The sequence below is a fragment of the Solanum tuberosum genome, unplaced genomic scaffold, assembly GCF_000226075.1.
Source record: "Solanum tuberosum cultivar DM 1-3 516 R44 unplaced genomic scaffold, SolTub_3.0 scf00362, whole genome shotgun sequence".
In the NCBI taxonomy this organism is placed as follows: domain Eukaryota; kingdom Viridiplantae; phylum Streptophyta; class Magnoliopsida; order Solanales; family Solanaceae; genus Solanum; species Solanum tuberosum.
The window spans coordinates 253,390-281,371 of record NW_006239284.1 but is presented as its reverse complement, the minus strand read 5'-3'; the positions used below and the strand labels follow the sequence as shown (position 1 = coordinate 281,371).

At 36.9% G+C, this 27,982-nt stretch overlaps 1 protein-coding gene across 2 annotated transcripts; it reads right to left on the bottom strand.

The window, feature by feature from the left end:
- Positions 1-1,577: 1,577 nt before the first annotated feature.
- On the bottom strand, positions 1,578-27,982 carry LOC102587547 (uncharacterized). Of its 2 annotated transcripts, XM_006361508.2 has the most exons (10): positions 27,662-27,982; positions 27,241-27,279; positions 25,393-25,519; positions 24,688-24,749; positions 13,056-13,123; positions 12,623-12,672; positions 10,754-10,823; positions 3,766-3,889; positions 2,578-2,694; positions 1,578-2,003 (listed from the first exon to the last, which is right to left on the bottom strand). In XM_006361508.2, the coding sequence occupies exons 1-10, from the start codon at positions 27,920-27,922 to the stop codon at positions 1,905-1,907; spliced, it is 1,017 nt and encodes a 338-aa protein (XP_006361570.1). In that variant the 5' UTR covers positions 27,923-27,982; the 3' UTR covers positions 1,578-1,904. The 2 variants fall into 2 exon arrangements, with proteins under 2 accessions (XP_006361570.1, XP_006361571.1); XM_006361509.2 differs by lacking the exons at positions 24,688-24,749; positions 25,393-25,519.

Here is a 27,982-nt window from a genome sequence, read left to right as displayed (position 1 = left end):
CATGCAAACTCCAATAGTAGTGATAGTGACTTGGTTCCAAATGGTGAGGCCAGTGAATCTGTAGTAGAGACATCATTTGCTGATGAGATGAATTTTGATCATGCACCAACTGCAGATGTTGATGATGATCATCACATCTTGGAGGTAGTTCCTGAATTACCAGTTGCCACTCCTGCTCCTAGAAGGTCAACAAGGGCTACTGCAACACCTACATGGCATCAAGACTATCACTGGTCATAAGGTTGGGAAACAGGTTTCTCACCCTATGGGTAATTGTGTTTCTTATCAGCATATTTCTTCACCATATCAAGCAAATATAGCCAACATTTCCACTGTTGTGGAAACATCCACATATGAAGAAGCTATAACAGACTCTAGATGGGTTCATGCTGTGAATCAAGAGTTGCAGGCTTTGAAGGATAATGGGACTTGGAAATTGGTTCCTTTGCCTCATAATTAGTCAATTGTTGGGTGCAAATGGAAAATTGGTTCCTTTGCCAGCTGGACTATTCCTTTTTTACAAAGAAGCAAGGAAACAAGATGGTAATAATACTAGTATATGTGGGTGACTTGCTTATAACTGGAAATGACACACTGTTGATCAAGGAAACTAAGCAGGTTCTCCATCAGTCCTTCAAAATTAAGGATTTAGGAGAACTGAAGTTCTTCTTGGGAATTGAATTCCGTAGATCAAAAAGGGGAATCCTAATGAATCAGAGAAAGTATGCTCTAGAACTATTAGTTGAAGCTGGTTTAACATGAGGAAAAGTAGCATTAACTCCTTTGGAGTGCAACATGAAGCTGACTATAGCTGAGCAAGATGATGACAAAACAACTGAACTAGTGGAAGATATACAACAGTATCATAGGATAATTGGGAAACTACTCTATTTGACGATTACCAGACCTGATATTGCATACACAATGCAGACACTGAGCTAATTTATGCAAAAGCCCACAATGCAGCATTGGAATGCAGCATTAAGAGTTGTGAGATACATTAAGACTCAACCGGGGTTAGGACAGTTAATGTCATCAGAGAAAGACATGAGGCTGACAAGGTATTGTAATGCAAATTGGGTTGCATCCCCAAATACCAGAAGGTTTGTAAAAGGATACATCTTGAGGTTGGGAAACTCACTCATTGCTTGGAAATCCAAGAAGCAGGCAACAGGCTCAAGGAGCTCAGCCTCGACTGAGTATAGAAGTCTGGCAGGGTTGATATTGACAGCTGAAGTAGTTTGGGTGAATAATCTAGCAAAAGAATTGGGAATCAAGATTGAAGGTCGAGTATCAATATATTGTGATAACAAGGCTGCTATACAAATAGCTGCAAATCCAGTATTTCATGAGAGGACTAAGCAGACTGCCACTTCATAAGGGAAAAAATTCAAAAGGGGTAGCTGTTTATGATCCATCACACGATCAACTAGCAAATCTATTAACCAAGGCATTGGGAAGGACACAACTTGAATACTTATTATCCAAACTAGGAGTCCTCAATGTCTTCATGGGACCTAGTTTAGGGGGGAGGGGGAGGGGGTATTGAGACTTCAAGAGTGACATAAACACACAAGTTAGCTAAACTGATTAATTACTGAATTAGTTAGTTAATGCTACGTAAAGTTAGTTAGTGAAATGGTGAGCTGTGAAATCAGTTAGCCAGCTAGCAATACAATTAGTAGATAAACAGTGTGTATATATATACTTGTGAGCCACTTGTACAGATTAATTCAATACAGATGAAAATTCCCAAATTGATTCTCTCCATTCTTCTTCTTCCTTCGTTGAGTTCCACTCCTCTCTGATCTCCTGATTGAGATTTGTTCATTATATATCTTGAAATACCCAAGACTAGTACATAGGAAAAGACAGAGAGCCTATCAGTTTTAAGAAGCATGCAACTATAGAACATCCAAAGAATAGGTCTGAAACAAGTATGATATTATCTTCTTGTAGTCACCAATCTGTGTGCCAGTGTTTGGATCAACAAGGTAAGGCACCTGCAAAATAAATTGGACTTCACTTTGAATTTTACTTGCAAAATGCTAGATGCCCTAAGAATTATGAAAAGAAAACAGTTCATGTCAAACGTGATGCACTATCTTGTTTTAATCTGTTCTAAAGCATAAAGAAATAAAGTAGAATAAGTTGCAACAAAGAGATCAGATCATGTTTGCAAAGCAATCTAGCCAAACTTAAGATTCTCCGGAACTTTTGCAACATAAAACATCAATTACATATGGAGTTTCTTGACAGGCCCATGACTTATTTAGGTCTTATGAACACGGAGGTTAGAGATATAACCAGCAGAGGGACAGATTATCAATCAATCAACTAAATATTACTACCAACTAGTGGGATCAACCGTATGAATCCATCCTTTGCATCCATTCCACTCTATTTGGGACATGTTCCAAAGAATTCATCAAGTTTGAGTATTTATGCAGGCTGTTAACCTACCGCAACCCTCCTTTAAGCTGACAATGCCAAGCTCTATTAGCGCCTTACCAGAATTATAGAAGGGAGATAGACTGCAAGTATAAACGAACAAGAACATTGAAAAGGAATTCTAACCTCCTTTCCACCAGATAATTTGATGAGTGACCGTTCACGTGTTGATCCCTCACCTATGTTATTTAGTATGTAAGGAAGCTCCAGTTCACAAAGTGCTTCACGAACTATTCGAGCATACTGTGACAGGAAAAAAAGAAAAAAAAAACGAAGGAAACAATTTTATTAATTTCACCAGAACAGAAGTATTTCCCAACAGTGCATCGGCATGCTTGTCTTTTGCTCATATTATATGTTTTTCTGGGATTTCCCCAAGTATTTAAGGGTCACACTATGACTTGCATGTATCTTGGGTTCGGTTTGACTTTTTTTCTTTTAATACCAAACCAAACCAAGAGTGGTCGGTTTTTTTTTTCAACCGCAAAACCAACCAAACCAAACCACAAATCGATTTTTTTTTCGGTTTGATTTGGTTCGTTGGTTCGGTTTGACTTTACAGTTTGTCTTGTACACCCCTACTGCTGATCTACATTCTGTGTTTTATGGTCAACGGTTTTTTTGAGGTAAACAGGATTCAGATGCATTAATAGAACCTAATTAAGTTCACTTTATGTGCAGGGGCGGATGCGGCTTTAACATATCGGGTTCATTTGAATCCAGTACTTTCAACATGGAGTACAAATTTATAGGTCAAAAATTCATTAAAATTCAATAAATAGTAGATATGAACCCATGATTTTAGAAATATAAGGAGTTCTATGCTAAGAACCTTAAAAGTTGAACCCATAGAACTTAAATCTTGGATCTGCCTCTATCCATGTGCCAGAACAATTATGAGACGCCTTTAATAAGTTAAATAAGCACATAAAGCACAGGTTTTGCCTATATTTGTCATCGTTCTTTCAAAATCAGATACGCAGGTTCATGACTAAAGTGCCTGTGTAATCTTAAATGCCAATAAATTTAGCAGTTTGTCCGGTAAAAATACAGCAGATTGTCCAAATAACTAGTAAATTGAAAATGTTGTAGAACCTTTCACAAGTTGTACCTGGTAAGGATTGTAAAACAATAGTTTCTGAAAATCACTAGTATGGCCACGACATTTTTTCCAACACAAGCCAGTTTATATCTGATTATCTGAACTCAAATTAAATAAAAATTTCCTAGCTTCATAGTGCACAGAGAAGTATTCAAGATACAAAACGAGCAGTCAATATTCCTGAAAAAAGAATGATTTAGTAGCAGTCTTACAGGATTATTCTCATATGAGAAGAGTTCAAGCTTTTTAGGTGGTGGCTCTTTCCTGGATCTTTCCCAAAATGTCATTCCCCTTCCTGCTCGAAGAAGAGTTGGCATCCATCCTGTTAAGATAGTACTGTATGTTGCCAATGTATAAATTATGTCAAAATCATAAACAAAGATGGCTAAAGAATATGCATTCTTCAAGCCATAAACGCAACTCAGACTACTGCACTATTTAGCATGACATACTATACTAGGAAGGAAATAGTACTATCATCTTAGAGCCTATTTGAATTAGCTTTTATTTTTTGACTTACAAGCCAAAAGCCATTAGTTAGAATTTCTAACTTATGGCTTTTGACTTATTTTAACCAATTTAGCTTTAAAAAGCCAACCCAAACAAGCTCTTAAAAGTATGAGTGTCTACTGTCTTAATTAACTTGGTTGCATTACTTTACTGCTCACTAAAATTTATAGAGAACATGAAATATCTCCTGCTCATGTGAAAGTAAAACACTGTGATCTTATGCAGAAACATCCTAGCGTTTGAGTATTTAACAAATTATAGAAGTCTTGTTGGTTTTGAACAAAGGAATTAGGAAATAACAGAGAAATAAAATACTGCATTGTTGTCAAAGGGAATAATTTTATTCAGCTTTGTTGAACTCTACATTTATAGGAAACTTGCAGCAAAATATACTAAAAATATGATCATTATCCTAGCCTAGAATATCTCCATAGAATCATATCTTTACCTAAGTAATTACTAGAAATTAGGAATAACTAGTTAACATTAACAAAGATTTATTAAAAAAAAAAAAAAAACTAAAGTAGTAAAATAAAGTGACCACAGTTCAAAAGCATAATTCTAACAAGTCCAGCAAGGGTAAGTATAGGCATATTTGTTAGTGTCAGGAAGCAAAAGCAGCTGAAAAAGACATTAGGAGAACATAAGCAAACTTGCATACATGTAGACGTCCCGTTAAAGATGTATCCAAACCACTAATTATACCACGTTAGTGATCTGTATGATGATCCTTTCTATGTTCTTTCTCCAAATTTCCATTTCTAAATGGATATTGAATTACAAGGCAGATACATGAACTTCATTTTATATGAAAGATTCTACAGTCTAAAATAAAACCTTTTGCTAATGAGAAATATAGTTGATAATCATATTATATCATGAGCACTTGCTGTAGTTCTAGAGAGGATATTTTATTTTTCTTGCTGCAGTTCATTTTTTATCTGCTTCTTCACCCGCAGAGCTGTTCATCTGCAACACAACACTGGACCGCGCCGCCCGTCTCCATTCACTGCTCACTGGCGACTGCAGCCTCACCACCCACCTCCGTTCAAATTTGTTTAGGGTTTTCGGATCGCACAGGTGTGTTAAGCTGCTAAATCACACCATGAAAGTTTTGGAGAAGGTAGTGGAGCCAGTTTGGATTCATGCCGGGCAGGGGCGGCTCAAACCCATTGGTGGCCTAAGGCCAAAATCAAACTAGAGGCCTTAAAAAGAAGAAATAAAAAATTAAAAATGTTTTTATTTTAAATCTATTTTTCTAGCTTTTTGAGATGCAAAGTTGTAAATAATTTTTGTGTAGTCAATCTTTCTAATAATTCTTTTTCAATCGATAATATAGCCAAACCACTTCTAAAATTTATCAAGAGCACCTTTTTGAGATTTTATCAAGTTATAGACTTTTCTTTTCCTTTTAAGTTTTGAATGACCGGATTCATATTTTCTAGTTGACATATTAAAATCTAACAAATATTTTAAACCCTATTTACAATATCAAATAAAAAATATAATAAACATAAGACACAAAACAAAAATAATATTAGAAATTAGAATGATATTACCGAATTCAAGAACTATGAAGACTTGATTTTCGAAAATGAATTAGGTTGCTGCAATATATTTTTCTCCAAATTTAAAATATAAACTATCAATAGAACAAGTAAATTCTTAAGCTTTGAATAAGAGAGAGATATAAGATTAGAAAAGAGAAAGAGAGAAGAAATAGAAGAGAGGAAGAGAGGAGGATAGAATATATAAAAATAAAATTAGAAAAAGAACAAGGTAAAAAAAAAAAGATAACTTGTACATTAAATAAAAAGTACACAACTTTTTATTGGAAAGGGAAAAAGTAATTGCCATAGCTATCACTTCATTCATTAATGTCGTTTGCATTTGTTGTCTTAGTTCTAATTTTTTTTTTAGTTTAATCCTACCTAATTAACTAAAAAATGAGGCCCTCAATTTATTGGGGCCTAAGGCCAAGGACTTTTTTTATACCTTACCAACCGCCCCTGATGCCGGGGCATTACACTACTAAAGTCATTCATCTTGTGAGGAGACTGATTGAGAAATATAGGGAGAGGAGGAAGAATTTGCATATGGTGTTCATTAACCTTGAAAAGACCTACGACAAAGTCATGAGAGAAGTTCTTTGGTGACGTTTGGAGTCTAAAGGCGTACCAGTGGCCTACATTAGGGAGATAAAGGATATGTATGATTAGGGGTGGGCATGGTATGGTACGGTACGGTATTTGAAAGTTTCTATACCGTAATTTCGGTGTTCGGTTTTTAAAACATTATACCATTACCATACCAATTTAATTTGGTATGGTTCGGTATTCTATGGTATGGTAAATCGGTAACCATTGTTTGTTCAACTTCGACTAATATATACTCGTATAATAGAGTATTATGACTTCGACAATTAAAAAAATGTCTCAATTGTATCATACAAACACATTACACGTGTAGAAATATTTATTCAAAATAAAGTACAAATAACTCCTTTTGTTAATCAATTAAATTTCAAATACATTTCAATCAAAATAGAGTAGCCAAAGCTTCAACTTCTAAACATTTAGTTTATACTAATACTAGGTTGCATATTTGTTAGTATTTTAATAATAATAATAATAATAATAATAATAACAATAATAATATATATATATATATATATTAATTATTTATGTAACAATATACTTCGGTATGGTATTCGGTATTACGGTATGTTATTTCTAAATACCAATACAAAAGAAAAAATTAAAATGTATACCATATACCATACCAAATACCATAATACTAAAACCACGGCTTCAAAAATTTTGATATGGTATGGTAATTCGGTATATACCATACCATGCCCACCCCTATGTATGATGGAGCCAAGGCCCGAGTAAGAGCAGCGGGAGAAGACTCGGAGCACTTCCCTGTCGAGATGGGTTGCATCAGGGATCAACATTTAGCCCATTTCTATTTGCCTTGGTGATGGATGAATTGACGCGACTTATTTAGGGTAAGATGTCATGGTGTAAGTTATTTATTTTTGATTAAAAAAAATAACTTACACCATTACATCTCACCCTAAAAAGCTGCGTCAACATTGTTTTGATGGAGGAGACTCGTAGTAGAGTTAACGATAGATTGGAGGAGTGGAGACTGACTATGGAGTCTAAAGCTAAGTTGTGCGGACTCTTCACTTTCGATGCCGCACTCGTGTTGGATTCTCCAAAAATACACTACTTTGGAGAATCTGACACACACCTACACACACCTGTTGTCATTATTGAAGAGTCCGAGCAACATAGGTGATAGCTCCATGGACACGGATGAGGCTATAGAAGCCCTAAGAAAACCATCAAGGTCTCAAGATAAGGAGTTGCAAGCCAAGATCGTTGGGCTTCAATGGGAAATCAAGAAGATGCTTATCATGGAAGAAAAGCCCAAGTACGAGTCCAAGAATTGTGGAGAAGAATAGAGTAGGTGCTACACATATTTTATGGTTCAAGTCCTAGCCCAGATGGAAGAAGATTGGGCCACACAAAGCCCAACAAAAGAGCCCAAAAAGCTGAATTGTTAAAGTCAAAGTTTCCTAGTTTAAGAAGTTCTTTATTTTAAAGTTTCCTAGTTTAAATTTTTCCTAGTTTAAAACTTTCCTAGTTTAAAGTTTTCCTAGTTCAAAGTTTCCTAGTTTAAAGTTTCAATAAAAGTAGGATTTGAATCTCATTCTATTTGGGATAGGTTTTCCCTATATACAGGGGGTTTTATATTTTAAGACAGACAACATTATTATTAATTGAGAGTTTCTCTTCTTTACACCTTTGTGTGTGGCTACTTAGGATTTATCTTACAACCTTATAAGAACGACTCTTAAGAGGTGAGATTAATTCTTTAATTTGATACCTTTGGTTCTTATTCGTAAATATTGACTCTTCGACCTTGTCAGCTTCCTTTCACTTCACTCCATACTTCCAATTCTTTGTTCTTGGCTCCCAACGGCATCCCCAGGTATTTGGTGGGAAGAAAAGCCACTTGGCAGCCCAGGTTGTCGGCTAGGCCTTGCATATTAGGGACTTGATTAACTGGGAACAGGCAACTCTTCTGCCAGTTCACATGTAGACCTGAAATGGCTTCAAATATGGTTAGTATTGCCCTCAGATGCCTAATTTGTGATACTTTTGTACCACAGAACACAAGAGAATCATCTACTGTTTTAAATGCCAGCCAGAGCGCCCCAACCCAGCTTCTGAAGTTTGCCCTCTGGCGCTCCGCGCCACTCAGAGCTCCAGGGAGTTCTAGCAGCGTGGGCGAGACGTTATATCATCACTTTAGCTCATAGTGATGGTTGTCGGTTAGAGAAACTCCCACAGTATTATATTACTTTATATGTAAACTGAGTTGTTATTGTATTTCTTTAATACATTGAGTTGTCATCTACTGTTTTAAATGCTTTGTATAAACTGCACCTTTATTGTTGTTTTACTTTGCATTTGAGTTGAGTATTCATGAGTTCAGTAAAGCTAAGGTAAGTGTTCTTTTCAGATTCCTTTCAAGTCTATGTCATGTTTAGTTTTCCCCTCGCATGCTCGTACATTCAATGTACTGATGCCATTTGGCCTGCATCGTCTTATGATGCAGATACAAGTAACCAGGATCAGCATCCAACACCTCGTTGATCCAGTTGAGCACTCAAAGTTAGTTGGTGAGCCTCATTGCTTCTGGAGGATTCTCTTTTATTTCCTTGTTAGTTAGTTGTTAGGATGACCGGGGGTCTTGTCCTGACATCCCTCTTAGTATTTAGAGGCTTCATAGACAATTCGATATGAGTTCTTTAGTCTTGTATTTCAGATGATTTGCTAAAAGACTTGAGTTGCCACTTTGGCTAACCTGAATGTTTGTCCTTAAACGTTCCAAGTTTATTTGAGACAGTTGTTTTAAAGTGCATTTGAATCCTTGTATTAATGCTTTAAGTCGTCCGCTATGAGTTAAGCCAGGCCAAGGGTTCGCTTGGGGCCAGCAATGGTTATCGAGTGCCAGTCCTGCTCAGGGTATAGGCTCGGGGCATGACAGTTGAAGTCCCCACAGGTGATCCAAGGACCTCCACATAGCTCTCTAACTGCTGCAATTTCTTCCTAGCGTTCTAATTTTTCAGTTCTGGTATGTGGAGCATACACACCAGTGAGAAACCAGCAAAACCCATCTTGGACAGCTTAGAATTTATATGTAATTGAGAATTTGCCTTCCTCTACACTACTGCCTACCCAAATTCTTGAGTCCCGCATAATTACGACCCCCCACTACTGCCATCGTCTTCAATATACCCACACCTAATCCATCTACTAGCCCACAATTGTTCGGCAATCCTCTCTACATCTTTGCTGATTTTTGTCTCCTGAAAGCAGTAAACATCAGCTCTCCATTTAAGTAGAGAGCTCTTAACCAGATTCCTTGTTGAAATCTTGTTAATCCCCCTAACATTCCACGATAATATATTTACTTTCATTTGAGAAATAGTGGCTGGACTCTCCCTCTGTTGACAGAAAATTCTTCAGCTCATTCTTGCCAATTCCTCTGTGTCGAGAAGTTGATGCTTCACTATTTTCCCCTTTCTTCTCCATCACCCTCTTTCTTTCATCGAGCTTCATCAGTAATGCATGTGTTTCTCCCCTGAAACCTTCAAACGCCACTCCGTAGGTTCTGCTAAGTTCCAAAATATGTGAACTTACCCAATTGGATGCTTCGACCTATGGCTATGGGAGTTTGTGAGTTGTTATGGTTAAAGATAATCCTTGATGATTTGAAGATAAGATGGGAAGGACCTATGAGACTATATTGTGACAATAAATCAGCAATAAGTATAGCTCATAATCCTGTACAACATGATCGCACTAAGCATATTGAGGTAGACAGACATTTCATTACGGAGAAACTAGATAGCGGACTCATTTGTATGCCATTTGTATCTACAAAAGATCAGGTGGCTGATGTTTTAATAAAAGGACTGCCAAACAATGTGTTTCAAGATCTAATAAGCGAGCTAGGAATGGAAGATATCCATTCACCCACTTGAGGGGGAGTGTTGGCTGATAGAGGATTTCCAAGAAGATATTCTTGTCATCAAAGATATGATTCTCTAAGATGAGAAGATATTCTTCATATCAAGATACGATCCTCTAAGATCTTAGGATAATTGTGGTAATCTAGAATATCATTACTCTGATTCTTTCTCTTAATGTAAAATATATGATTCTGTATAATCCCAGATTTCATCGGATTTAGGTGATTCTATTCCACAATCTCTTACGTATATATAAAGCCATGTATATGACATAGAAAAATATGAATGAAATTATTCAACAATCTTATTCCACATTAATCACTATATATCATTCTGCTCAAGTGGGAAAAGGCAAACAGCATGTGGACTATAACGCACTGAAAATTTGGACCTCCCATTCACCTACATTCACTGGAGAAGTCAACAGGCGGGTGCATTTTCAATATTGAGCACAAGTATCATCATCAAGCACAATAAAAGAGAAATTAATCATGGAAAACTGATCTGAAGGTAATTTCTCTGCAGTAACCTCTGCCTTCTCTGCTATCCATGCAGAAGTCCCTCTCCCAACACCCACCAGGAAAAAAGATCCCCAAATTAGGATGCCTATTCATTAGCATGATAGCTATGATAAATACCTTTCCAAGAGACCAGTAGATGGATTCCTTCCTTGACCATATTGATGAAATAAATATTTAACAATATCACCTGAGAAATAAAAACCACTCATTAGTTTACTAGAGGAACAGAGTTGTATAGAATGCTGGTTGTCTCATCAGCTTTTTCAATATCATATATCCCAATTAGAAAGGAGGTGCCTCCTGATAAAAAGGAATTGGTATAATGCATAACACAGATTGCAGCTCTTGTTTTCTCTTTATTTGCTTCTTTTCTTTTTGGCAAGTTATTCATTTGCTACGAACCTAGGACATATGGGTCTTGGTATTCATTCTATAGCAGCTTATGTACTTAAAATGTACAATGGCGCTCAGCTGGAAGAAAATGATTTAGAGAACTACAGCAGTTGGTGAACTGGTCACCATTCTTATGGCTATCCTTCCTTGTACTGGAGCTGATGAAGTGACATGGAAAGGTGACAGTGTGTATATATTTCCCTTGGAAGTGCTTACCAACTCCTAGAAACAAGGGAATAACAACCATTGGCATGGTTCCCTTAAAGAATCCCAAGATTAGCTTTCATTCTTTAGCTGACCAATCAGAACAAACTTAGCACACTGGAGAGATAAAAGTCAGGAGATTGTTGAAGATAATAACCACTGCTTTTAACTCAAAACCTGAGATGGTAAAGCATTTACTTTTTGCTAGCAATTTTTCTGACCCATATGCCATCAGATTTTGTAGACTGCCTAATATATACTGGTTCTTACTCTAGCAATGATGAGCTTGCATGGTGATCCAGTGTGCAAAAAGCAAGCCCACTTTGAATAGGGGGTACTAAAGCTTGCCTTTATTGTGTGCTATTGCAAATGGAAGAGGAGTAACTTGGAAGAATTCCAACAAAAACCTAGAACATAATAGAGACATGTAAAACAGTAAAAGAGAAGGTAAATAGTAGTCAAGTCACTAAATCAGATACAACTGAGAACTAAGCTAGGGTTCCATTGTTTTTGGTGATAGAGAGAACCATAAGATCATATGCTTTGCTTTTGTTAATGTGTAAATACCAAGGGTATGCCATCTTGAATATTGCGAACCATCATATCAATTGAGGTATCAAAGTTTCTCAAGTTACAACCAAAAGGAAGGTATTAAGATGTCTTGAGAAAGGCTCTACCAGGTTAGTAGTTCTCTCTTCACATGATGTAACTATCCCTACAACTGTACTCCAAATATAAAAGTTCCTCCCCTGACCCTTAGAAGAAAACAGAAAGCTGGATCTGTTCTTAAGCTAGTAAGACAATCAAGGGCACAACTATGCTTATAGCCTGTTTGGCCAAGCTTTTGGGAGGCCAAGAGCGCTTATATTTTACAACAAGTCCTCATATATAAAATTTTAAAAAAAAAAAAAAAAAAAAGGTGTTTGGCCAAGCTTTTGGGAGAAAGTAAGTGCTTCTGGGAAGTAGCAGAAGCTGTTTTTCAGAAGATGTAGGTTTTCCCTCAAAAGTACTTTATAGAAAAAGTACGTTTGAAAAAAATATACTAAGAAGCACTATTAGAAATGTTGGTCAAACGCTAATTGTTGCTCAAAAGTGCTTTAAATTTATTGGCCAAACAGAAACTGTTTCTCACCAAAAGTACTTTTTTGAAAAACACCAAAATAAGCTGATTTTAGAAGATTGGCCAAACAGGGTATTAGTCTTCATCTTAATCCAGGGTAGCACAAATTAAAAGCGTGATCCATGCACTAACATTTAAAAGCTGAAGCATGTATGTGGTATTGCACCCATTTGGTTGGAAAATGAACAGTAATTCAGCACTCAAATGAAATTGCCTTGAACACCAAAAAAGTACGAAGGAAAAGGAACTGCACTACTCATGCTTCTTACCACTTTCATAGAGCGAAGTTCCAGTATTTGGGTCCACAAGGAATGGGAACCTGTAAAATAGCAGCAATTCACTATGTTAAGAATGACAGCCAGGACAGCATTAAGCAAGAACCAAAAATATGGCCCTAAATGAATACCTAGTTTAATTAGCTTCTTGCCTCTTATCCATATGCATATACTAGGCAAAGATCTCCAATTAAAGAGGTATACTAAGATGTGATTCAGAAAGAAAAGACAAATTAAGAATACAATATAATAGACATCCATGAAAGATCTTCTTGCATCTTCACCTTCTCATGGTTCAGCATTATTTGCTCTACATGTTATCTAGCTTTCCGGAACTTGTTTGTTAAAGGAGAAGGAAAAAAAATCCTCCAATGTTTGTCAAACTAACAAAGCTCAATATAAAATTATCTAGAGATGATCTACATACTGTTCTTTGCCTCCCAATCTTCTAACCATTTCACGGTGTCTCACTGAACCCTTTGGGCATGGGTAAATCTACAAAGTCACATTTGGAGCATAAGATAACCTCATGGCAAATTAAATAAGAGATAAAACTGAAATATGGAAAAGTAAATAGCTTTAACATTCAACATTTGTTTTGATAACTGCCTACATCAGACTTGGACAGATTGGAAGAAATCACATAGAGTTTTTGCCTCCACTGGCTTTGAACCCGAGACCTCATGATTCTCAACAAACAGGGAGGAAATAAGAGAGTCTACAGTAAGATTGATTGGGCCTTTGGGAATATGGTTTGGCTGCAACAGTTTGGACATATAGAGGCAGAATATTTGAATCCTTCAGTATCTGACCATTCTCCCATCCTGATCAAATGTAAGCAATATAACAGCATTCATCCAAGGCCATTTAGGTTTTTCAATAACATGATGGAGCATCCTGATTTTGCTGAAAAACTGAGAAATGCTTGGGGTGATAGTGTGGAGAAGATTAATATGAAGCAGGTGTGGGGGAAACTCAAGAATGTAAAACATCAAAGCAGGGACATAAACAACTATATGGCTTCATATAAGCAAAAGCTGCAGGTACTAAGGGAAAAACTGGAGATAATCCAAGGCAAAATTCAGATTAGTAAACTGGATCAGGAACTTATTGATCAGGAGAAACAGACAATCATAGAGTTGGAGAAATGGAGTAATATTGAAGAGGCTGCACTTAGACAAAAAGCTAGGGCTAATTGGATTGAACTTGGGGACTCCAACTCCAAATATTTCCATGCCCAGTGGAAGATAAGGTCTAGTCATAACACTATTACCTCCATTTGTACTGAAACTGGTCTAAAGCTGACAGAACCTTTACAAATTGAAGCAGAATTTATTTCTGTTTTCAAAGAGTTGATGGGGACAAAAGCATCTGAATTGAAATGTTTAAATACTAGAGTGGTTAGAGGTGGTTCATGCCTAACTATCATGCAGCAAAGAGAGCTCATACAGGAAGTAACAAATGAGGAGATAGTGGAGGCCATAAAGAGCATCCCAAGGACAAGGTTCCAGGAGTGGATGGTTTTCCCATTGAATTCTTTACAAAGAACTGGAAAGTGGTTGGAAAGGATGTTATAGCAGCTGTACTACATTTTTTTCAGACTGGTAGGATCCATCATGCTATTAATGTTACAGCAGTAACTTTAATTCCTAAAGTCAAAGCGCCAGCAAAGGTTAGTGATTATAGACCTATTGCTTGCTGCACCACTTTATATAAAATCATAGCTAAGGTTTTAACTAATAGACTGAAGCTAGTGATTTCTGGTCTTGTTGATAAAGCCCAATCAGCATTTGTGGAGGGTAGGAGTATAGTTGATAATATCATGGTCAGTCATGAAATATTCAAGAGCTAATAGAAAATGGATTTCACCTAGATGTGTGTTAAAGGTGGACCTAAGGAAGGCATATGACACTTTGGATTGGGGTTTCTTGGAGAGGTTGATGAGTGATATGGGGTTTCCAGCAAAGTTTGTGCAATGGATCATGAAATGTATATCTACAGTATCATATTCTTTGCTTTTGAATGGTGGGCTAACTGAACCTTTTCCAGCACAAAGGGGGATCAGACAGGGGGATCCCATGTCCCCCTATCTCTTTGTATTGGCTATGGAGTATCTTGGAAGGGAACTCAAGCAAATGGCAACAAATGTGGACTTTAATTATCATCCCAGGTGTGAAAGACTGAACAGCATTCACATTTGCTTTGCTGATGACTTATTGATGTATTGCAGAGCTGACTTAATATCAGTCAAATTGATGTATGCTGCCTTTAGGAATTTTTCTGTAGGCATCAGGCCTACAAGCAAATACAGAGAAGAGTTCCATATACATTGCTGGGGTGACTGATCATACAAAGCAAAGCATAATTGAAGCATTGGGATTCATTGAGGGGACTTTGCCATTCAGATACCTAGCAGTGCCTCTAGCATCTCAAAAACTTGGAGTTAATGCATACCTCCCTTTAATTGAGAAGATAACTGCTAAAATAACTTGTTGGTCTGCCAAACTATTGTCATATGCAGGGAGATTACAATTAATCAAAGCATTCCTTTTTGGAGTACAGGCTTATTGGGCTCAGAATTTTCTTTTACCCAAGAAAGTAATCAAGACAATTGAACAACTCTGTAGAACTTTTCCATGGACTGGTGCTGTAACAGTATCAAAGAAAGCTCTAGTGTCTTGGGCAAACATCTGCCTACCAGGAGCAGCAGGAGGACTTAATATAATGTACCTATGCACTTGGAACAAAGCAGCTATTCTTAAACTTCTATGGGACATAGATAGAAAGAAAGATTGTTTATGGGTGCAGTGGGTTCATAGCTACTACATCAAAACTGGAGACATGTATCCAGTAAGGATCCCCAGGAATGCATCTTGGGTGGTTAGAAAAGTGCTGGAGGCAAGGGAGCAGCTGAGGATTAGAAGCCATAGTCATGGGACAATATCACAGCAGATGCAGGGTATACAACTAGGGGAAAGTTCTCAATACACAAGATGTATATTTCCCTGCTTCCAGACCATCCTAAAATTGCCTGGAAATCTCTAACAATGCATCCAAGGATACACCCCAGGCATAGATTTATACTATGGTTGGCCATAAAACAGAGACTTGCAACAGCTGAAAGACTATTGAAGTTTTGGAATCAATGTGACACCAGAATGTGCTTTATGTGGATTGCACATGGAAACATTTGCACACTTATTCTTCGAATGTCGAATTACCACAAACATTTGGAGGTGGGTACTACAATGGTTGGGGCATAACAGACAACCCATGAGATGGGAAGATGAATTGCATTGGATGAGCCAAATAGCTAAGAAAAAAGGTGGAACAGCAGAGATAACAAGTTGTGCTTTTGCAATGGTGATATATAAGTTGTGGCAAGCTAGAAACAATGCTCAATTTCAAAGGAAAACATTCCAGCCAGAATTGTTGATTAAAGACATGGTGATCCATCTACACGTACTAGGCAGAAACAATGCAATTTGGAGAAGGAGACTACAAGAGATTTCTAACTATCCTGATTAGTTTTTCTAATTTTTCTTAGTTGTAGTGATATGATTGTAAATAGAGCAGCTTGTCCAGGCTGTCTGAACTAACTTGTATGTTTTGGTATGAATGAAATATATATGCCAGTTAAACCAAAAAAAAAAAAAAGTTCAAGAAATTCAAGTACCCAATGTAGAGGTAAGAAATTCATTTTTCAACAAAGGAACTTTGTTCATAGGATTAACATTTCAAACATCATTCTCAATATTGCGTGTTTCAACGTCAATTACACAAGTGGTGTTGCATACATCAGGATACCATCCACATAGTATATACCCTGATCAACTAGGCAACACACAATCATTATTACTCATTTCCTTTTTCTTTATATCAAGTAGCTCATGTCATTTCTTTAATGAAAATCAAGAGAAACTGATTCCACTATTATCATTTGAAAATATTTCATAAATTTTGTAATCAAACATGTTATGAGAAACATTTGAAAAGCATGGTGTGTTGCACAAACGACACATGAATCATATAAGAATCATAACCACTTATATACAGTTCAAGACTTGGACAATTGGGCAATTTCAACATTTATTTCAAACCAAGGAGCGACCACTCAAGCTTGTTTGGCACATGCATCGAATCTCATTTAAATCATCAATTCGAAGTCATAAATTCGTATGGAAATCTCATGAGATAGTTTAGTCCCAACATACCTCAAGTCACCCTTAAATAGTTTAAAATTGTCATGGTCATCACAACGGTACCCAACGACTTCATTCTACATATATGAACTGGTCATCACAACAGTACCTAATTTGAAAATTTTCGTAAAATTACCGTTTTACACCTCCCAATTTTGACCCCGAGTCATTTCTCATTGAGTTTTGACAGTTGATTTCGAGCTTTGAGTGAAAGTTTTGAATTGCGTAAATTTTGGGTTTTGAAAGGCTGTAGCTTAAAAGTGGTTTTTGGTGTTTTTTGGAGTTTCGAGTGTTGGAATGGAATTTTGTTGATTCCATCAGTCCTGGAGTGTGGAGACTTGTCCAAGGGAGTTGTCGGCCTCAAATTCCGAATCTTTTTAAGGATTTGAGGTCCTAAGGTTGAAATTGTTGAGATTTTAGCCTTTGGGTTGACTTTGGTCAACATTCGAGGTTCGGATTCTCGGATCGGCATTCTGAGAGTTTCTTGGATTTGGGGGATGGTCTAAGTTCTAAGTAAGGTCTTGATTGAATTTTTAGAGGTCCCGAGCTTGATTTAGCCTTTTTAGGCGGTATGTTCATTTCTCGACTTTCATGAGATTCGGGTCAAGGAGCCCTCAGATTCGTGTTTCGGTGGTTCCATTGTGTCCAGAATGTCAAGTAAGTCAATTAGCATTATTTGTGTGTACGGGGTTCCAAACAAATCCTGAGGGTCCATTTGATGATTTGTAGTTGGCTGTATTTTTTTGCTGGTGTTAGCAGGCCTCGCTTTTGCGAAGGCCAGCCCGCTTAAGTGACCTTCACGAAAGCGAAGGAGGCTTCACTTTAGCGAGAGACCTCACTTAAGCGGGGTTCGCTTAAGCGAATCGGGGGTCGCGTTAGCGACATTCGCTTAAGCGAACCTATGTCCTCTTTTGCAAGATCAGAGAAGGTTAATAGACCTGCAATTTTGGGGTTTTGCCCCTTTTTTCCGCATTTTGGTTTTGGAAAAGCCTTGGAGGCGATTTTGAAGAGATTTCTTGTCCTAAATCATTTGGGTAAGATTTTGTGACCATAAAACTTTAATTCCCTTTTCTCATTTATGGATTTTAACATCAAAACTTGGGATTTTGATCGGCAAATGGCAAGATTTTTCAAGAACTTGTGTTTTAAAGTAAAATGGTGATTGTGAACTAATTTAATTATTTTTTCGAAATGGTTTTCACCAATGAGTTCCAAATGCCTTGGGTAACATTTTCAAGTAAAGATTTTCGAATTCAAACCTCATTTACGGAATCGGGTTCTTGAGTTGATTTGATCCATTTTTTAAAATGTATGACTTGGATGTTGTTAATTCCGGAATCTTATTATGATTACTTGATTGAAATAGATTGTGTGGCTTTGGCATTGTTCGGAAAGGGAAGACTCAAGTCTTGGATTGACTTTTGATTAAATTGAGGCAAGGGATCTTCTAAACCTTGTAAAACTTATAGAATCTTGTATTTCCCTTCATTGTGTGTTGGGGAGTAATGGGAATGAGGTGATGGATTCATTTATTCCACTTGATTAATCTTAATGAATAAAAAGGAGATTAATGAAAAAGGCAACATGTAGATCATAATGCTTTGTGAATTGCCTTGTTGTGGACCCTAATTTGTTGATTGATGAAATGCTTTGATGGCATTATTGTGGACTTGAATTGCTTGAGTTGTTGTCTCTTCCTTATGGTGTGAAATTGCTTATTTGCATTGATTTCTTTGCACCATGATGAGACATGATTATGTCAAAGGGAAATGGTTACGGCAAGTGAGGTGATATAAAGCCAAAGGAAAATGGTTTCGGCTAGGGCTATGATATAAAATCGAAGGGAAATGGTTTCGACAAGTGATATGATATAAAGCCGAAGGAAAATGGTTCCAGCTAGTGATATGATATAAAACCGAAGGAAAATGGTTTCGACGAGTGATATTGTGCCAAAGGAAAATGGTTCCAGTAAGGGTTTGACTATTGTGATTTGATGCATTTTGACACTTGTGATTGATCTACTTAATACTTGTGATTGATCTACTTGATACTTGTGATTGTCATACTTGAAACTTGTTGGTTGTTGAACTGTAACTGTTGGACTGTGATTGTTAAGCCTTGTGAACTATGTATTGTAAAACTGTAAGGTTAGGTTGATTTCAATGCAGGTTGTAGTGTGATGAGGTTCGGTTGGGATGAAAAGAGTACTCGTATTCTAGCTAATTTGCTTTTTTTAGTAGGTTGCTTGTTGAGTACCGTGTTATTTGGTACTCACTTCTTGCTTCTACAATTGTGTAGGTTCCGAGCCCAGATCCGTGTGATTGCTCTTCTATTTAGAGGCTTTCAAAGGATGTTGAGAGGTAGTTGCTTGTCATCCCAGCGGGCCCTCTTGTTCCTTATGTTATGTTTTGTTCTATTTGAGAAGCAAAGCCATTGAGACTTGTAATTATCTTTCAATTTTGAACTTTATACATTAGTGGCTTGTACACGTGACAACCAGGTTTTGAGGTTATATTAGAATGACTAAGTTATTCGCTCTTATGTTATTCTTGTTTTAATTTCTGCATTTCTTTCATTTTGTTGGGTTTGAGGCTGACTTGTCTTGGTGGGAATAGACGAGTGTCATCACATCCATTTTGGGTCATGACAGAAATATATCATCATCTCATAATGATCTCCATTTAATCAACTAAGTGTTCTATAGTTGCGCCTAATTTTCAAAAATTTCACAATGGACTATTTTGGGGAAACATGTGTTAACCATCCTAAATAATCTCAACAACAATGCTAATAGGTTCATTTGATCCATAACAATACACCATCAAAACTCCATCGCCACTATTTATCATCATCTTCATCTACCCAACAACTTCATTAATGTAGTAAAATGCATATTTAGATTTCCGCATCTATGGTCACCCATCCACCAACAACTCCAACAAACATTTATTTCTAGCATAAATACTCACTAACAATCCACAAAAACCTACGTAGAGTTTAGATTTAATTTCTTGAAGAAAACCTTTCCTCTTCTAGAGTTCTCGAAAGATTTTCTTGAAATCTAGCAATTCCAATGTTAGTTAGGACTCTAATCACATAAAAGTTACATTGAGTGTAAATGTTGAAGAATAGGTGAAATGGGGTTGATAAAATTCCACCACTTAGCCAAAATTTGGACAAAATAATGGCTGCCCTGACTTTGCTATTTATAGCCACGGTCGCACGCCCCAAGCTGCGCCATCACACCTGGTGACCTAAAGTTCTGCTTCTTAAGGAGCTACCACTATGTGTCACCCAGAAGTCCCTCTGCTTTGCCAAGCCCACCGGCGCGATGGCTCGCGTCGTCGAAACATTGGGCATGGCAAACCTAGCATTTGTTATATTTCTTTTTTTAAAAATAAAATTCTTCCTTCCTTATTGTGATCTTCCTCCCACGCGACTTACCTACAAACATTGATACGCACTTCATAACACCTCTATATGCTCCGTATTCATCTGTAGCATTGTGTGGAACACAAAAATGATATTTTCAATATTCATAGTGCGCTTTAAAGTATTAAAACTTGAATTTTTCAGGAGAAATACATTTGAGTAGCTGGAAGATTTGCAGCTTTTCATGTTTAATGGAAAGTTTCAGGTCAGATGATATGTCTATTTTTTTTTAAATAGATGGTCAGATGATATGTCTATTTTATATAATTACATAACTTAATGGCAAGGTTTTACAAAAAATGTAACTGAAAGCAAGGGTTAACCAAATTTTACTAACTAATTCTTCTTTAAAAGCATATGCAACTATCTTGCTGAATTTCCACCTTTTGACACTGTGAGCCAGCAACCCTTGGGATCTCCGAAAGAAAATATCTGAGTGTAAAATTGAGAACTTTTTTGAGGACAAGACTTGATTTAGCTAGTTTGCGTGAAGCCCATGTATTTCAGGTCCAGGTCATCTCACCAATATTACCAAGACTATCACAAGGTTGATTCTCCAAATAGATGCTGGTGGTCTCTTAATTGAGATAGCATCTAGCTCGATGATAGGCACATCGCTAATTGTATGTACCTGTACAAGTGTACAGCTTCTAACAAAACCTAATAATTACAATGATACTGAAAAAATGGATTTTCCCAAATCTTGCTAATCTGGTGATCCTACATAAGAAAAATTGCAGTGCTCAATAAAGGCGGTAAAAAAGATGAAATTGCTTCAGTATAAAAGGTGTAGATTCAAATTCCCTACACCTCCAAAATTGGAAGAAGAAAGCCTCACTCAACTTTTGTTGCTTCTATTTGAACGCTCGATACACAAGTCAATTTGAATTTTGATATATCTTGCAAAGACACTATAACATTCCAAAACCAACAATCAAACCTACTGATTAAAGAGAAAAATAAAAAGAGAGAGAGACAGAAACCAAGAGCCAGTCCATACATAGATAGACTCATAGTCCCTCTATGTCCTCAAGTTATCTTGTCTTAACTGAAACCCTACAACCCTCATTTGAGGAAAATCACAAAGAACAAGAAACCAACTGCTCTCCTGGTCTTAACTTGCAAATAATGCAATTACGTAAATTGGCTAATGAATACTTCCTTCTATTTGACTTTAATTCTGTTTTGACAACCATGGAGATGAAGAGAAAGTGTGAATTGATTATTATCTTGGAGTCTCTTTTGTTATAGAAAGAATCTATTATGGAATCAGCATGGATTACTACTTGGAAAAAAAGTACCCAAAAGCGTGAAGGTGGGGAACAGTTCCTCAAAAAGTTCTTTTTGGAAAACGAAGAAATCAAGTGGTACCTATATCAATGTATGGAAACTTATCCATTAGGGAAAAGGATCAAATACTTGGGTAGTCTAGCTCTGCCTAAAATGGTAGGCATTGTATAGTAAGTTAGAACAGAGAGGGTGACTCTTCAACACTTAGCAATGTTATCGGCATAACTAATGATGGTTGTATCTATATTCCAAAAGCTACTAACGAACTACGTCATTGTAACAAATGCATTTTTCTCTTTTCTAGAGGAATCATACTCAAAGAAACGAAGGAAGGAATCCAGTTATGCAACTGAAACCATAAAAGCTGGCATTGCTTTTTTTGCATATGTTTCTTCTGACTCTATAGAAAAAAAAATTGCAGCAGGTAAAAGGTGGGTAAGTTAAAATGTTTCTGATACATCTGGAAAAATCAAAACCAAAACTAGAAAATTTTAACATGATCAAGAAACAATACTCTTTCGTTCCAACACATGAAAAAAAAAGAATTTTCCTCAAAGGAAACAACAACATACCCAGTGAAATCTCACAAGTGGGGTCTGGGGAGAGTTAAATGTACGTAGACCTTACCAATACCTCATGGAGGTAGAGAGGCTATTTCTGAAAGACCCTCGGCAGCAAATCCAGGTACAAAAAAGGAGCCAGTGAAGAAAATATAGCAAGTAACATGTAAGTAGTGTAAAATCTAACAGAAAGAAGCAAATCAACAATACAATAGTGCGATAGTCGGAACACACTAAACAGCATACTAAACAGTTTTAATACCCCTAGTACAAAGTTTACAAACACCAATCACCACAAGCAAGACAATACTGCACTACCTTCTAACCTTCTACCCTAATGCGTATCCTCCACACCCTCCTATCTAAGGTCATGCCATCGGTAACCTGAAGCTAGGTTATATCTTGTCTTATCACCTCTCCCAATACTTTTTCGGACTACCTCTGCCTCTCCTCATATCCTCTATAACCAACTTCTCGCACTTCAATGCATTTCTTCTTCACATGTTCAAACCATCTCAGTCGCACTTCCCTCATCTTGTCCACCACATAGGTCACTCCCACCTTATTGGCTTATTCTGAATATCCTCATGTCTAATACTATCAGTCATAGTATGACCACACATCCACCTCAGCGTCCTCCTCTCCGCAACATGCAGATCTAGACATGAAAGTTTTTAACTGGTCAATGGTCAACACTCCGCCTATACAACAATGATGGTTTAACAACCACTTTATAGAACTTACCTTTGAGTTTTGGTGGTACCTTTTTATCAATAAGACTCCAAAGGCAAGTCTTCACTTCATCCACGCCGCACCAATACGATGTGTGATATCATCATCGATGTCCCCACTCCCTTGAATTATAGACCCAAGGTACTTGAATCTATCACTCTTGGGGATATTTCGTGTGTCAAATCTCACTTCCACGCCTACCTCATGTCTCGCATCACTGAATTCACACTTTACATACTCTGTCTTGGTCGTGCTCAACCTGAACTATTTAGTCTCCAAAGTTTGTCTCCACACATCTAACCTAGCGTTAACTCCATCGCGAGTCTCATCAATCAGTACTATGTCATCCGCAAACAACATACACCAAGGCACCTCATTTTGAATGTTTCGTGTCAATTCATCTATCACTAAGGCAAATAGAAACAGACTAATAGCTGATTCCGGGTGTAACCCATCTCCATAGGAAAGTGCTCTGAATCTCCTCCCACCATTCTTACCACGTTTTAGCTCCTCCAGACATGTCCTTTATTGCCCTAATGTAGGCCACTATACACCTCTTGCCTCCAGGCATGCCACAAGACTTCCCTCGGTATTTGTCGTAGATCTTCTTAAGGTCAATGAACACCATATGTAAGTTCCTCTTCCTTTCTCTATATTTCTCCATCACTCTCCTCACAAGAAGGATAGCTTCTATGGTTGATCACCCTGGCATGAACCCAAACTGATTCTGAGAAATGGACACACCCCTCCTTAACTTCATCTCCACCATTCTCTCCCGAACTTTCATAGTGTGACTTAACCACTTAATACCCATGTAGTTGTTGCAATTCTGGATATCACCCATGTTCTTGAACAAAAGGACCATTTTGCTCCACCTACATTCCTCGGGCATCTTTGTCGTCTTAAAAATGACATTGAATTGGCTAGTCAACCACTCCAAACCTACTCTAACTGTGCTTTTCTAGAACTCCACCATCTCTTCTGATCTGATCGCTTTTCCCCTGCTCATCCTACTAATAGCACGCTTCACCTCCTCAACTTTAAAACGCCTATAGTATCCGAAATCCCAATGTCTCTCAAAGTGCTCCAACTCAGCCAACACAAGTGAGATACCCACATTTTTTCACAAGATTATGGGACATCAAAAATTCAGTGTGGACATCACATAGTTTAGACTAATGAACCACTTCAAAATATTTGAAGCTCATACCACATATATAAGGAGCGCCCAAGAGTGTGATCAATAAAGTAGATTGAGAACCACGAGGTCTTATGTCAAAATCCACTAGGTGATTTCTTTCCATATGTTGTAGGATTTGTTTATTTTTGTTAGAGTGGGTTAGAGTCCCACATAGGTTGGGGAATGGACAGTGGTCTGCTTATATAGACTTGGCCAATCCTCCCTTCATTAATTAGCCTTTGGGATTGAGTTAGGCCCAAGTGTCTTATCTTTACAATTTTTTATTTAAATATGTTGTATAATGTCATTTTTCCCCTTCCTTGAAAGGGTAAGATACAGGTACTTGGTTCGCTGAACTTTGATCTATTTCTTTACTCTCCATGAATTGTATCTTTCAGTGTGCTTTGGTCCTTCTTACAAAGATTGTCCTTGTATAAGTTATGATCCATTCAAGGAATGAGCTTCCCCAAAGTCAAATACCATGGACTACAAGGAAAACCTTGGTGGATAGAGTTACTCATTGCCTATGTTGGTGGAAGGTAGTATGTAGTGCACGTAATTAGTCAAAGCGCACTCAAGCTGGCTCGGAGAACACAATTACTAAAACAACATGTATGCGGAGATGAGGATTATCAAATTAGATCTAGGTAAGAGTATACTCACTTCTGCAGACAGATCAAGTTCGGTCATTGCCTCCCTAACCCTTCTGCAAAATGGGCATGCCTCTGTTGACAATTCCTATAAGAACCTGAGTTATTCCATGATGAAGTAACACATGCATTTAGGCATAGCATTACACGAGTTATATGTGGATACTACACCCCTTAACGAAAGCTCGTAATAGGTTTCATATTTAGATGTGTATGAAAGGTTAACTTTGTATTCTCCTACAATCAATTTAGAGTTTGCCTTTACCCACACTTTTAGGGATTTCCAAATTTAAAGTGTGCATATCTTGAGAAACGTGAGAATACTTCAAAAGCAGCATATTAACAATATAAGCTAGTTTTTTCAAGTTGAACTGACTACGAAACAATGGTCTACCACTTCATTTTAGGTTAAAAAATATGCGAACAGTTAGATGACGAGCCGGGTATTTATCAAATTTAAGCATTGAAACAGTATCTTCAGCACTAATCATATGAGTATTAAAAGCTAAGAGTTAAAGTTTCCTACTCTGTTTTTTCTAATGCTTGTATGAGAAAAACAATACTTTCAAGATTTTGAGTTTTAAGCAATGTGATTAGTTCAGCATATCAAATCTCACAGATACGGGACCACTGGTAATATTTATATTAGTTAACATCCGGGATTATAAGCCAAGGGGGCTGATGATTTAAGCTTATCCCACAACGAAGAGATGCTCACCGAATTCAAAGATCTGAAGGTGCATTGGAGGATTAACGTTAGTCCCATCTTTACTGCCTAATGTACCATATTGTACTCGTGAACCCCATGGGAGTCTTGCCAAGGTAGAAAGCATAGATGTTGCTTCCTACAAGAAATAGGTACTCAAGGATTAAGCGAAGCATGAAAGGCTAAAACAAATTAAGCCATCAACTCATTTAGAAGGTTAACAACTACTATGCAAACATACCTATAATTATGTCAGATAAACAACTGTAAGATGCGCACAACTGATGGTACAAAGTTCAAAAATTCTATCTACCCTGCGCCATGCTGTCTCAGAAAGACAGTTCGAAAAACTGTCAATCAATTCTCTTTTCTTATTCGTCTTTTCCTGATTAATGAATCCAAGTGTTCAAGGGTTGTGCACATACATCAGTAAAGTCTATACTTCTCTAAGGAAAATCCTAGGTTTAACTTCTATTACAAGTAAGCTAATTGTTTGCTGATCAAGGGTCGTTAATAAAGTACCAATTTTCACTTCTGTTGTCTTATTTAATATCCAATACGTCATATATTGAAATAGGTGAAATTCATAAACGTTCAAAGCTACCATGATCAAAGTTATTTACAAAGTAAATGAATCGATTTATAAACTTAAAAGTTGTTAATTGCTTCAAATCTCCTTGAGCCGAGGGTCTACTGGAAACAACATCTCTACCTCCCAAGGTAGGGAGGGGGGTATGTTGTTGTTGTAATTTCTGCAAAATCCAGGATTATTTGGCCTGGGAGGTCAATAACTGGTGAAAAATTTAACTCCTCATCCTTAAGTCTTTGATTTTCATTACTGCATCTCATGATCTTTTTGTGCTTATTTATCATCCTTCATTCTTGGTTCCCTTCACAAGATTCATGCAGCACTCATGTTTACATTTCTTTAAATCGTATTTTGTAGAAAATGGCATTAATGTCTTTTTTCAGTTAAATTCGACTTCTCTCAAACATAATTATCTAAAGATCCAACACAAAAGTTTTCCAAAAATTGTAAAATCTCCATACTATTAATGTAGCTCAAATTTATGAAAAGCAGGAAGGAAATAAAAAGAGAAGTACAAGCAAATTGTGAACTGCATATCTACTAGATTAGCAGGTAATCCTGAGAAGTAACATGCTAAGGACAAGATAACTTCATGGATACAAACTTGCAGCTTAATTACAAATCCAACTACTAAACAGTAGTCTATACAGAGATTCTTAAACATTTGCGGATGTATATGTTACTATCCCCTTTTCTTTTTGCCAGAACTACCCACAAATAGAATATCAATCCAAGATTAGCTCCATTATATTTCTTTTTTCCATTCCATTTGTCTTTCAACCTCAAATTCTTTTTCCTGTTCAAATAACTTCTCAATAAATACTGATTGCATTACCAGTAGACAATAACATCTATAGAAGAGTTAGAGTGCACAAATAACAGCGCTTAACTACAAAGATGGTCATTCAACTTTCACTTCTTTGTAACGAAAAAGTCACTCAACTTTATGTCAGCAACACAGTAATCAGTAATCTATTTTTTAAAACAAAAAAGCCACTCAGTTATGTCTAAGCATCATACATAGTCACTAAAATATGTGGTTACAAAGAACAGATATTGTAGGTTCAATGATCTAGTGATCTTATGTGATATTTAGGCAAAGTTGAGTGACTTTCTATGATATTCGTTAGACAAAGTGGAATAATTTTTTCATTACAAAAAGTAATATAATGACTTAGGTGCAATCAAATAAAAGTTGAGTGACTATATATATAGTTAGTTGCAGAACTTAAAATGAAAAACAAATCGAAGAACTTATAATGTGTTGGTACCTCCAATAAATAGTTTCTTTTGCTTGAGGGGTCTCCTCCCTGCATGATGACCGATTATATTATTAAACATAAGAATGTCAAATAAATTTTTCATGAAGAATGCAGCAAAGAAACCGATAAACATTGATAAATAGAATCAGCAGCATAATGCACGACCTTGAACTAGACACATCCCCAGGAAGCAGTTGGTGTTATAAATGTTAAATTGAAGATTTGTTAGATAAATCCAGATTAAACTGCAGCTACCAACTTACCAAAGAGAAACCAGTATTTTCCAACCATTAAATATCACTCGTTACTCTCATAACTCAACCCGCTCACCCATGAACAGGTTTAAGTTTTTGTCCTCGAAAACTCAAGAAGACCCTAACTCAATAAGGAGAAAAAAATGAAATCAATATTTGACAAAGAACAAACTCACTGAAAAGAGTTTAAGCAGGGGGCAAAGTAAAGACAAGAAACTGGTAGATGGGTCATTTGCAATCTCAGAAGAACCCTCGTTTTCCATTTCTTGGTCAGAAGATTTCAATGCTGGCAATATGCGGGAACCTAACTTCACATTTCTTGAGATTATTACATGTTTTTGACATTTGAAGCTGAGAGTTGGAAATGGGATTGCAAATTTCGACGAATCGGCGAATTGCATTTGCAGAGCTGAGGCTGAGAATGTAAAGGATGACATTGACAACTATTTGGTGATTAATTAGAGCCGTAGCTACAATTTACATATTTCTGTGCTCTT